Consider the following 13199-nt stretch of genomic DNA (forward strand, 5'->3'; position numbering starts at 1 on the left):
GCTGCTTTTGCTTCTCCGATCTAGCTGTCCGCGCTACTACCCTTCGTGCGGTCGCACGTCGACGACGATCGTTACGGAGCATCTGGCAAGTAGCGCGGGGATGCACGATGTCCTGGACTTGCCGCGGGATTCCCCGGCGACGATCGGGATCATCGCGCGTATTTCTTACTCCCTTACGCAATTACTACCCCTCCTTTCTATGTTTCTCTCTCTCCCCCTCTCTCTCTCTCTCCCTCTCTCGCGGCGCGTGTCTTATCGATGTTTACGCGCTCGCTGTGCGCGCGTTTACTTGAATCAGATCGATCGCGAAATCTCGAAATTAGTCTGTCCTTATGTTTCTTCCGGTATATAATTCTTCCACGTATAATTCTCCCAACGGGTCACTTAATCACGCTTAAATCACGCTCGCGGGAGTGACAGTACGTCCCTCGTGTCGCTCCAGGCGACGCACGAAGGCGAGGATCGAACCTAATGCAACGAGCTCCCGCGAGGATCTCGCGTTCGACATCATCGCGCCACCGATGTGTTCCGCGACTTTCGGCACTCCTCGTCCGCGTTTTAATATCTTCTCAGCTGTCGGCGACACCCTCGCTGAGAAATCTCGTTCTCCGAATGGAGAGTCTGCGATTCGAATCTTATGATTCTTCTCGGACGACTCCCACACAAAACGCTGCACTTACGCACTCTTTCTCTCTCTCTCTCTCTCTCTCTCTCTCTCCCCCTCTCCTTCTCTATCTCTCTCTCTCGCGCTTTCTCTCACTCTCTCTCCCCTGTCACGGGTCTCCAGGTTAAGACACACGCAACTGTACCGTGCTCTATTTCTCACCCTCCTCCGTCACGCGCGCAAACCACCACCCTAATCGGTGCCGCGCAGCGTGTGTATGCACCTCGGGAGCGGCATAACGTCTCGAACCCCCAGCCGAATCGCGAGTCCGATTAACTTGAGAGAATGCGAGCGGTGGGGGTGGTGGTGGTGGTGGTGATGATCCACCTCGCGGACGACGTCGAGGCCGACCCTGGAGGACAGCGCGAGATGTCCGCAGCGCGAAATGGGTGTGAACCCCGTGATACGTGCGCGTTGACCGACGGCGGCGGCAGCCCTGCCGACACCGCTCTCTCTCGCCTCTGGAGCAACCCTCCACTCCAACCCTCCACGGAGCCGCCTCCAACCCTCGCCACGGAGCGGCGTCAGCGGCGGCAGTCCGCGCCGGCGTCGTCCTGTTGGCGGGCAATCCCCGGTCTTCGACTTTCGAGCCCTCGTACGCTGCAATCTTCACGCCGTATACCTACTTGCGCTGCCGTACTTGCTGTAGGGAGTGTAGGGGATGTTCGGGGCGCGTCGAGAAGGGTGCGCTTCTCACTGTCGCGACAATCGCAAATTAGCTTTGGGAATTTCTCGGTATCTCGCGACTTTCAGCTGGCATGATTTACACGCTCTATTTCTCTCTCGTTGATTATTAATAAGATTTCCTCGCGAAGACTCGCGAAGACGGAAGGACGCATTTCGAGAGCAGTGCTACCGAGGATGCTGTTACCGCTGAAGTTGTTACATCTGAAGCTGCCACTGGCGATATCTATCGTACGACGAAAATTACGAGCGAACTGAACGCACTTTATCGACTGTTCTTCACTGCCGTTTTAACTACACATTCTGATGACCTTTTTCCAATTAATTTTTTTTCAACGGAATAGATGAAAAATAATTATGTCATACACTGGATTTCGAATTTCATATATGAAGTGAAATCTATTTTCAGTTCTATGACTCATTGTTACTTTCATCAAGATGTTTACAAAAATACACATTACAGAAAATATATTAAAACTCGAAAATTCAATTTATATGAATTTTATATGTCATTCTTTTATTATATATATCTATTTGATAAATGTCAAAACGTTATGTTAGACAGCACAATTCGTTATGCGAAAATAAAATTAATTTGGAATTTAATTAATTAATTAATTCACAGCTTTAGACTTTTGTCAGAGATTTAAAAATCAGATAAAAACAACGATGCGATATTTGCGATACTCGCAGCAGCCTGTTTTTCATTTCGTTAAATATATTCGAAATGTCAGGATATTAAATTTCTGTTACTCCTGCATCTCTTTTCATAAACATGATTTTTTATTTATTACTCGATAAAAGGTTAATGCGAGATAAGCGCAGAATTCTAACCAAGTCTTTATTACGATATATAACTAGAATTTCAAATATCCTATATTAAATTCACGAATATAAGATCATCCTCTCCGAACACAATATTGGATCTCTCAGATATTTACACAAGGGGGTTCTATGCTCAGAGGGCCGCCTCGCTACGTCGTGAAAGTAGAATAGAAAACTTATATTACGTTTGCGCTCCTCTAACTATAACCATAAGAAATCGCGGCGTAAGAAAATATATTTTTCTAAAAGCTTTCATTTCAGTGATATTAGAGATTCCGTTATCAAACAAATCAATCTATACAAGTCTTAAGAAAAATATCTTCAATGTGAAAAATATCTCTTATAATGTGGGATAGATATTTTACTATCACTGACACTTCATTTTATACTGTTCTTCATATTATGAAAATAAATACCTTTTACTTTTATTGTAAAAAGATTTATATAAATAATTCTTATTGTAAATTCTTGAAATATTCACGATAGCTTTCTTTGGTATCGGTATTCGCAAAATTGCGAAAAAGTCTTTACGAGCATCGCATAATAATCCGATGTCTTGGTAATCTGAACTGTGTTCCAAGTCCATAACATGTGCATTAAAAATGTGTCACATTCAAAGATAAACGGATACACGTGCATTTTCAGAGATAATCGCAGGGTGATGTAACTTTTTCAGATTTTAATACGTATAAAGTGCTTTCTATATAGTATGTTATAAATAACTTCATTTCATACTTAGAAATAACCTAATAAAGGAATCAAAACTAAAGAGGGTTTATATAGCGTTAATCCTCATTTTAATTCTCTTTTGAAAATTTAAATCTTCGTTTATTAAAGACAAAATTCGAAGATTGGTGCTAGAAAATATTTAAATTACATATTAAGGTAGATTATCCTAGCTATAAAGTGCCTTTAAGAAGTTATTGTTCATTATAAGATAAAAGGTGTTTTATTACGTATTAAAATTAGAAAAAGTTGCATAATCTTGATTATAGATTCCAGAATTATTTTTATATAAATGTATACAAATAAAATCTAAGAATTTGTAAAGAATTTGGGTATAATTTTTGTAACTGACGCTTATTTATTTTCAGGGAACCGTGAGATTTTTCTATGTTCCTGCGGCGTTTGCACGTGCACCGAAAACGCGTGTAAACCAAAGACGAGATAAAGAGAACTACACAACTGTAAGATCAATATAGGGGATGTTAGTTCGGTAACTGCTTTTCTGGTCTCTCTCTTTCTCTCTCTCTCTCCCCCTCTCTCTCTCTGACTTTCTCTAGCTTCCGTCTTATGTAATTGCATTATCGCGGTATTACCGCGCGGAATCAACGTCGCCCTATTGTCTGCGATCGAGAGCAACGTTTAACTTCAAGTACGGATTAATAGTAACCCTCAGGCAATCACGAGGCAAGCTTGAGTTCGCGATCTAGTTAAACAAAACTTACCACTGAGGCGAGAACTATTTTAGAAATTGAATAAATTTCTTACTCTCAAATATCTGGTTTAATTCCCAATTAGGTGATAATTTTACGCCAATGTGCGTGTTAAACTCTTGGAATGATAATAATAAGATTGGAAATAAGACCGTTTATGTTAGAAACATTACTTTGGATACGCGAAGCGCCACTACGGTCCGATTGTTAAGATGTTGAACTATTATATATATTCATTTAAATGAATTAATTTCAGAAATATATCTTGGAATGATAACTATGAATCCAACCTACAACGCAGTTTACGTCATGGTTTTTTACAGCATACATTAGTTAGCTTATGACAAATAAATGTAGCGAGCGCTTCTATTCAGAAGGATTAAATTTTGATAAATTGGATATTTCTCAATTATAATTTTGCACGCATGTGTTGTGTGTTTGTGTGTGTTGTTATGTAAAATTTATATTACAAACTTTAAAAATCATGTAAATCATAAAATTTGCGTATTTAAAATTTAAAAGCTTACATTATCGAAGATATATGTAAAGAGTCAATAATCTTAACAAGAGGTTGCTAAATAAGATAAATGTAAATTGTAAATAAGATCAATGAAGCTTATTGTTAAATAAACAACAACATAAATAATAATGCAATATATAAAAAATATAGACATATAACATTATAAATTCTCTAAACATCACGGGTTATATGAGTGATGCGTTCATTCAATATGATATACATATATATATGTTTTGCAATATATACTACTTTGTAATGTAATATATGCAGAAGAAAGACAATATAATTTAGAACTTTTTTAAAGTAAGGAAACATTTAAACTTAAATTTAAAAAATTATGTTTTATGCTAATTCAAATCATTTTTTTAATATGAAATGTATAGAAAAAAAACAAGTAATTATTAATCTTTTCAGAAATATATATTTTCAAAATTAAAAAATGTAATGTAATTCGTTTTTAGTTATATCTTAAATTTTAATTTATGTATATAAATCTCTAAAAATAAAAATTATAAAAATATTATACATCGATGCCTTTCTAATTTTCTTCTGTCGTTGATATTTTTAAAACAAATCAAATTGTATTGTATGTACATATGTACATAAAGGTTAATCATCTCTGAAGAGGTTAACTCACCGCAATTAACATAATAAAGAGCGTAGAATTTTTTCAGAAAGCAGGAGGCTATTCTTCATAGCTGAACTTTTTATTTTTTCTCCTTTTCTCTTCAATGTATAATTGTATATACTTATATCTCACTGTAAATATAGAAAAAGTTTAATATAGTATAATTACGACGAACCAAAGACATCTTTACAATGAACAGAGTTACATACGCTAATGATATGAAGTTGAATGCAAGTATCTCCCGCCAACGACGCCAACATTACCTACAGCATCTACAGCAGCCAATCGTTGCACGCAATTGGCGTGAGCGCTCGTCATTGGTTAGTCTTGTTCTACAAGCCTGACAGTTGACAGTCATATAGATAGTATCGTAGACAATTGACAGATTGGTTGTTAAATTGACGCAAACAAGGAGGGACTAGTGGGAGTCGAAACGATAATACGCTTCATAATGCTACGCGTTTGACGATAATATATGTAGTTATATATTATTTTTTATACATAATAAACCTCAGTTGTTTTAATTTGTTGTTCCTTTGTGTGACAGGTAAGATAGGACGCGTTGAATCAGCAGGTATGATATATTCAGCAACGCATGCAATTGCTTAAATTAATTCCTTTGTTTTGTTTCCACTGATTTCTGCAGCGTCATAATCAATTGATGCATATCATCTGACACTGTTTCTAATGTATAGAAACAAGATGCTTTGGCATATTACGTTCGTAATCCTATCTTTCTTATTTACTGCATCTGCTACTGTGATACATTATCAACCAGAAGCCGTGCATCTTTCCTATGGTGGTGAGTGTTTTATGATATTAATATGTAAATATACATCTCGCGCCATAACGCTGGCCTTGTCTCTTAGCGCCGAGACGCTACCTTGTCTCCAGATATATAATGTAATATTTTTTAAACCATGCTTTAAAAAATATAACATTGAGAAATGATATTTAAGCGTTTATGTATAGACATCTTTATACTTGCTTATTAAGAGAAATAATTAATATATGTTCTCAATATTCTCTTTCAGATAACATTCACAACATTGTTGTCACTTGGAGCACAAAAAATGATACAAAAGAGTCAATAGTGGAGTATGGTATAGGTGGCTTTATTCTGCGAGCTGAAGGAAATTCTACTCTCTTCGTTGATGGTGGTGAAAAGAAACGAAAACAATATATCCACAGAGTGTTGCTAAAGGATTTAACGCCCAACAGCAAATACAGTAAGACATATCTCATGTGTTTTATTGTTTGCTACTAATTATTTTCAATTGTTATTGCAGTAATAATGAACATTTGATTATTTATTGTCAGTATATCATTGTGGTAGCCGTTATGGATGGTCAAATGTATTTTATATGAGAACTACACCTGAGGACTCTGCAGATTGGTCGCCACAAATAGTTATCTTTGGTGATATGGGTAATGAAAATGCACAGAGTTTGTCACGATTGCAAGAAGAAACAGAGCGTGGTTTATATGACACTGCCATTCATGTTGGTGATTTCGCTTATGACATGAATACAGAAGACGCAAGTGTAGGAGATGAGTTTATGCGGCAAATTGAATCCGTTGCCGCTTATATACCATACATGACTGTACCTGGCAATCACGAAGAAAAATATAATTTTAGCAATTATAGGTAGGAAAAATCACAAAAGTAACAGGGACGAACGTAACAGATAAACTGAGTATTGTACGTACTCTATCGGGCCATAAGATGGAATGCTTTAATAAGAATAAAAATTGTGATTTATTTGTTTGTGTGTTTTTACATCTGTTACGTTTGTTTCTAGTCTTCCCTATTTAAAGTTGTATTTTAAAATTCATTGCGCTGAAAATTTAGTTTATATTACGTACGTCATAAATTTTCAGCACTGGCAGTGAATTGTAAAATAGCCCAAGTACTTACTCGATCAATTGCGATTTGCTATCGATATTTCATATATCGATGAAATGATTTAATCTCATTTTTTAAATAATATTCCAGAGCTCGATTTACTATGCCAGGTGATTCAGAAGGCTTGTGGTATAGCTTTAATATAGGTCCTGTACATTTTGTAGCTATTGAAACTGAAGCTTATTATTTTATGAATTATGGTTTAAAACAAATGGTTAAACAATATGAATGGTTGGATAAAGACTTACGAGAAGCTAATAAACCTGAAGCAAGGTATATACGTTGTCAATTAGATCATAACGCAATATAATGATGATTGACACAGAATTATAATTACAGAGCTCAACGTCCATGGATAGTTACATTTGGACATAGACCAATGTATTGCAGTAATAAAAATGCAGACGATTGTACTAACCATCAAAGTCTAGTTAGAGTTGGATTGCCATTTTTAAATTGGTTTGGATTGGAAGATCTGTTTTTCAAAAATAAAGTAGATTTAGAAATCTGGGCGCACGAACATAGTTACGAAAGGCTGTGGCCTATGTATAACTTTCGAGTAAATGTTGTTTATTAAGTTTATTTTAGGAAAAATATTTGCTTGCTAATAAATTTGAAATTGTTCTCATAGGTGTACAATGGTAGTTACGAAGAACCATATACAAATTACAAAGCGCCTGTACATATAGTTACTGGATCAGCTGGTTGTAAAGAAGGTCGAGAGAAATTTATTTCAAATCCACCGGCATGGTCCGCATTTCGTAGTTCAGATTATGGATATACAAGAATGAAGGCATTCAACAAAACCCATTTATATCTAGAACAGGTATGACATAAATATAACAAATTCCGGAAACGTGATTTTTTTGTCAAATTATAAACTATTTCTACTTAATAATAGGTATCCGATGATAAGGATGGTGCTGTTTTAGACAGAGTTTGGCTCGTTAAAGAGAAACCTTTACCACAGTATGTAGAAGCTTTTCCTATAAATTAATGTAACAATAATTTTAATTAGCGCCATACTACAAACCAAAGTAGCGACGTTAAAAAGAGACATTTATCGAATTATACTTTTATAGTAAATAAGAAATTTCTTTTACTTCGGCTGTGTATTATACGTATAATTGTAATTCGAATTTGGTACACATTTTAGCGGTCATACTATGGTCGAAATGTATACATAAACAATAAAATACGTGATATTTACGTATGAGCGAGTAAAAAATTAGTAAATGCAAAAACGTATAATATAATCCTTTAATTGTTAAAATATAAATATATGCATATATATAATTATTATAAGTATATATAATAGTTTTAATAATATATACACACATATACATATAAATATATATGTATATGTATATATGTATATATATATACATAGTATTAGTGTATAAGATTTCATATTTCCATCTAACTCTCATAATTAATCACTATTTAATGATACATAAAGATATAACGAATAGCCTTGACTGTTTCTTAGGAAAACATTTTTTCCAATTTAAAATTCATTATAATTAGACACGTGTGAGTATTTCGAAGTTCCACATATCACGTATTATATGACTATATTTCGGATAGAACTCATTCGAGCTGTTATTTTCAAATTGTTCCAATCGCTCTAATTGTGGCTACCATATATTCAAACCTATGATTTTTTAAATTACTATAAGCTTTTACATTTATAAGTTTTATATCAGTGAGTTCTTGAAACATATGAGTTCATCTAAATGATATACCAGATTAAGTATTTAGCCCAAATAAAATAAAATAGTGACTGACGATTATTTTATATTTTCATGTTTGCATTCAAATATGATTATATTATTTGCATTAGAGAGTAATCATTTACTAGGCACTTTGACCATAATTATGCACAAATCTATGTTGATATCATTAGTCTGGTTTCATTTTTTGATGATACGAATAATGAATAATTTATTTCATTATACATATATATCGTTATATTCATCGAAAATTATTTTTACATTTAAAATATTTTGAGATTATTTAAAAGAATGTAGATTTGCAGACAATAAAAAATATGATTTACACATATGCATACATTGGAAAAACTATTACTTTCAAATATATGGTACACTGTTAAAAATTTTATGAAATTTAATGTACTTTTAGGTTACATAAATTAAATTAAATTTTATTAAATTTAATGTACCTGCAACTGAAAAGTACATTTGTGTACATGTACATAAAGTTTAATGTCTTTCATAAAATTTTACGGAGTTTAGTACATTTTTTATTAAATTTTATGTAGATTTACATGAAATTTAACATAAAATTTAAGTTACTTATAATTTCGTTTTCATTGACAATATTAAATATTTTTAATGTACCTGCTTGAAATTTGCTTCCGTTACATGTAATAGAAGCAAATTTCTGCTTTTTTTTAACAGTGTGTATAAATATGCTAATTAATATTAATTAATTTTGTCCAAAAATTTTTCCAATGTCTTATCCAGTGAAAATAAAAAAGTTATGATACAATAGAATCTTCTCTATAAAGTTTTTATCTTTTAGATTTTAAGCTGTATTGGATAACTATGAAATTGAATGTCTATTGCTTAAACTTTAAGCTTATGATTCAATAATAAAAAAATATCCAATTACAACAGTATAAAGAATTTGATTTTTAATATTTTTATACACATGCATGCATTTATTATTAAATTAACGTATTTTGTGGTTAGGAAATAACGTAAGTAGAAAATATTGAAGCCACGAGTTTCTTTTAAACAACTTCCTTTTCCAAACAATTCCAAAAATATTTGTTTCGAATAAGTACTCCGAATTCTATACAGCCCAGAATTTTCGAATACTCGCACATCTCCAATTATATCAGTCATAATAATGACAATTTTTATAACTCTAAAAAAGTGATCTCCAATTTATACAATAATTCAATTAAAGCTGATATACTACACATTTAACTTTCACAGTGGACAAACTATTTTCTTTTTCGTTAGCTCTTTACCAGTTGCAATTTTCTATTTTTTGGCATCTGCCGTAACAGTCATCTATTGAATTAAAAAAAAGATCAGGAACTGCCCTTCCATAAATAAGATAATAAACGGTGAGATAATGAAGTTGGAAAGTGTCAAGTGCAGCTTTTGTTAAATGAAAGATTATACTTACGATTATCGCACGTTCCTTGATGACAAGAAAATTATTCAATATTCACAATACATGTCTCAAGGAGTTTTAGTTAACTCGATTCAATTAAGAACGTAATTTAATCCCTGTCATATTCCTTCGAGTCTATATGCAAATATTATTCGTACTATCTCATTCTAATCTTATAGTATACATTTTGCCATATACAATTTTAATGAATAATTATGTGTATAGGTGTAATATGCGCGCGCACACTTATACGCATAAATCTAATTATTTTGTCATTGGAGATATGTGACAATCTCTTAAGATGCATTAAAAAAAAGCATCATAAAGAAAGATAATTTGATTGATCTGCCTATTGGGAAAATTTCAAGCTTTGCAGACAATCGTCAGATACATATCGTAATTAAATTTTTTTGCTCGAAGTTTTTCATGCATTGAATCACATCTCATTACATTAATTAAGCAAGACACTTGACACTGTCAGTGATTAATAGAAACAATGGAAGAAGCTGCTGCTGAATGACTTTCCTGGTATGAAAATTGGGGAAAATGTTCTTGTTCTTCTGCTATAGAATTCAAACCCCCTCCACTACCCAAACAGCCCTGATCTGGGGGTGTAAGTTCAACACTTTCGCCGGTAAATTCACTATCAAAATATCGAGTGTCAATATCTGAAGTCACTTGCGGCTTAAAGGGTGGAGGAATCTTCTTCTGGACAAGATCTGTCCAATTAATACATGAGAAAAATGCATGATTCATGATGTCCTTTGCATCATTAGGTCCACCGCCTAATCTTCTTCTTGGATCCTTTATTAATAAACCTATCAAAATAGCAGAAATTAATTTTTTTTTTCATTTAAACATGTTTGTAATTATTGAAGTTTGTAGTATTTACCACCAAGCATCTCTCTTGCTTCATTGCTAATCGTCCTAGGAAACCTTACTTCTTCCGATAAAATAAGCGTAAATAGCTTTTCATGATCTTTGTTATAAAAAGGTAATCGACCACACATCATTTCATACATGACTACACCTACACCCCACCAATCCACAGCTCGTCCATAATCGTTATCTTCAAGTACTTCTGGTGCCAAATATTCTGGTGTTCCGCAAAATGTTTTTGTTGTTGTTCCTATGATTATATAATTAATCTCATCAAAATTCTTATTTAACACTTCATTAGTTTTAATTTATCTTTCAGTTTGCGAGTGATACAAACCATACAAAATATCCTCTTTGCATAAACCAAAGTCAGCAATTTTAATATGCCCATCTTTATCCAAGAGGAGATTTTCCAGTTTGAGATCACGGTATATAATGCCTTGCGAGTGCAAGTAACCTAAGGCCGATATAATCTCTGCGCCATAAAATCGAGTACGATCTTCGCCAAATACCCGTGATCGACTCAAATGGAAAAATAATTCGCCACCGTTAACATATTCCATAACAAAACACAACCTGTCCGCCGTTTGAAAACTGTATTTCAAAGACTGAAAATTTACGAATATGTTTACAATATCATTATTCGATACAGACAGCTTTTATCCTACAAATTATAAAATTGCGAAAAATATCTAATAATAATGTATACATTAAGCGGTATTTTACGTACGATTAAAAAAGGATGATTAGTAGTACGTAATACTCTGTTTTCAGTAAGTGTATGTGCCACTTCATCTTTACGGATAATAACCTCCTTTCGTAAAATTTTAATAGCGTATAAATGTCCTGTCGCTTTTTCTCTACAAAGAATTACCTTTCCAAACGTTCCTTTCCCCAAAACTTTTAAAAATTCAAAATTTTCCAGTGTCTGAAGCAAACATGAACAGAAATTATGAATAAAATTATCTTTGAATAAATTAATTGATTTAAAAAAAATTACTCTTTGTATTTATTTTTTATATATTTAATACTTTGTATTATATGTAAAAAAATAAATAATATTTATACATGCATCATATGCAATGGCGTAACTTATAACTGAGTAATGCGTTTTTCAGAAAAAATGATTTAGCTAAATAATTAAAAATACAAGGTTTAAAAACTTACTACTTTCTTTTTGCCGGTACTTTTACTACTTGAAGTTCCTTGGACACTGAACTTTGCTGATAATTCATCAATACTACCACCATCTATATCAGAAGATACAACACCTAAGGAACTACAAGAGTCAGACCTAGCACCTACTGATGATTCCATATCAACATCCTCCGAAGAAGAAGATTGTTGCATTTGTGGTTGTTCTTGTTGTTGATTTTCTTCAATTGCTAACCTATCTGCTACATATCTGCAAAAAAATATGAGGAAGAGAGTTAGATAAAATATTGAAAAATGGAGCATCAAAGAATTCAACATTTTAGAACTTTGCAGAATTGCTGTTAAAATCAAACCTGATTGCTGCTACCCAGTCTTCCCTTTCTTGCTCCGTTTCCACATGAAACGTCCTTTCGATTACAGTTGTCCACTGGAGGCCTCTGATAACAAATGTGTAGGGTTTAGGTCTGTCCACCGACATTATTTGGCACCCACGCACTGTAAAATTATTTAATGGCTGGGTAGATGTTTGCGTAGCCATCTGTGGATCAGGTTTTGTCTTGAATCCAACCAGTGTACCATCATCTCTCAAGACAAAATATCTTGACCTCCAATTTTTTATGTGCTCTCCTACAAGAAATTATAAGCATTTTAATTCTTTATACATGAATACTTGATTGAGAAAATTCAACTCTAAAAATTTTTTAATGCTTGAACTTTCCTGTTTAAATTACTGCTCATATCTTCTTATAAGGACATTATAAAATTTCCAGTTAATATATTTAATAAATAAAATAAAAATAAAAAAGAAAAGAAAATAGAAATAAAATGGAAAAAAATTATATTAAACATAATTTTTTATTAGGTCCAATACTAATTTAATTTTCCTCAAGATGCTTCGTCGCTTTCATGTTTTGTCCACTGGGCTACAAAATTACATATTGCGATTGTTTTTAAAAAAATTTGAAAACAGGGTAGACTTTTAATTTCTACGAAAGTATAAAAGCGATATTCCATCTTTGCTTGGACATGAAAATGAGATTTCATCGTGGGCTTTCCATTGATGTTCCGCGTGCGAGAGGACGGAACGGACAATTCGTAAATAATTTCGTAAGAAATAATTTGACATTTATCTTCTCTTCTGCATTGCGTTCGACGACAGGCAGCGGCACGTGTTCGTGACATCCAGCCCGCGCGTGACATACGCTCGTGCGTAACTACGTAGGGAGGATCGCACGACAGTCGGAGCAGTGGAAGAGCTCCGGGCTTCGGTAAACATTAGAGAAAACATAAATATTATGGCAGTACCGCGTTTTTGGAGCCATCCCTCTTTAACGATACGTTGACTGCCGCTACCG

General features: G+C 33.6%; 2 protein-coding genes across 2 annotated transcripts in view; one reads left to right on the forward strand and one right to left on the reverse strand.

The window, feature by feature from the left end:
- The first annotated feature begins 5135 nt into the window (after positions 1-5135).
- LOC108763665 (acid phosphatase type 7) lies at positions 5136-7878 on the forward strand. Its single transcript, XM_018511504.1, has 8 exons — positions 5136-5331; positions 5404-5559; positions 5792-5986; positions 6078-6405; positions 6754-6936; positions 7003-7222; positions 7295-7489; positions 7565-7878. Exons 2-8 carry the CDS (start codon positions 5445-5447, stop codon positions 7658-7660), a joined length of 1332 nt encoding a protein of 443 aa, XP_018367006.1. The 5' UTR covers positions 5136-5331; positions 5404-5444; the 3' UTR covers positions 7661-7878.
- Positions 7879-9333: 1455 nt separating this feature from the next.
- Akt (AKT serine/threonine protein kinase) overlaps positions 9334-13199 on the reverse strand; it is a 4472-nt gene continuing 606 nt past the window's right edge. Inside the window, exons 2-8 of the mRNA XM_018511043.1 lie at positions 13150-13193; positions 12198-12471; positions 11857-12094; positions 11420-11617; positions 11027-11297; positions 10703-10939; positions 9334-10628 (exon numbers count right to left, since the gene is read on the reverse strand). Of these exons, the coding sequence (XP_018366545.1) occupies positions 10288-10628; positions 10703-10939; positions 11027-11297; positions 11420-11617; positions 11857-12094; positions 12198-12471; positions 13150-13193 (1603 nt within the window). The 3' untranslated portion in view covers positions 9334-10287. The remainder of the gene's footprint in view (positions 10629-10702; positions 10940-11026; positions 11298-11419; positions 11618-11856; positions 12095-12197; positions 12472-13149; positions 13194-13199) is intronic.

The sequence above is a fragment of the Trachymyrmex cornetzi genome, unplaced genomic scaffold, assembly GCF_001594075.2.
Source record: "Trachymyrmex cornetzi isolate Tcor2-1 unplaced genomic scaffold, Tcor1.1 scaffold1118, whole genome shotgun sequence".
Lineage (NCBI taxonomy): Eukaryota > Metazoa > Arthropoda > Insecta > Hymenoptera > Formicidae > Trachymyrmex > Trachymyrmex cornetzi.

Coding starts and splice junctions, on each gene's coding strand:
- LOC108763665 (XM_018511504.1), top strand. CDS start 5,445: ATGTATAGAAACAAGATGCTTTGGCATATTACGTTCGTAATCCTATCT. Junction 7,223..7,294: donor GGCCTATGTATAACTTTCGA/GTAAATGTTGTT, acceptor TTGTTCTCATAG/GTGTACAATGGTAGTTACGA. Junction 7,490..7,564: donor CCCATTTATATCTAGAACAG/GTATGACATAAA, acceptor ACTTAATAATAG/GTATCCGATGATAAGGATGG.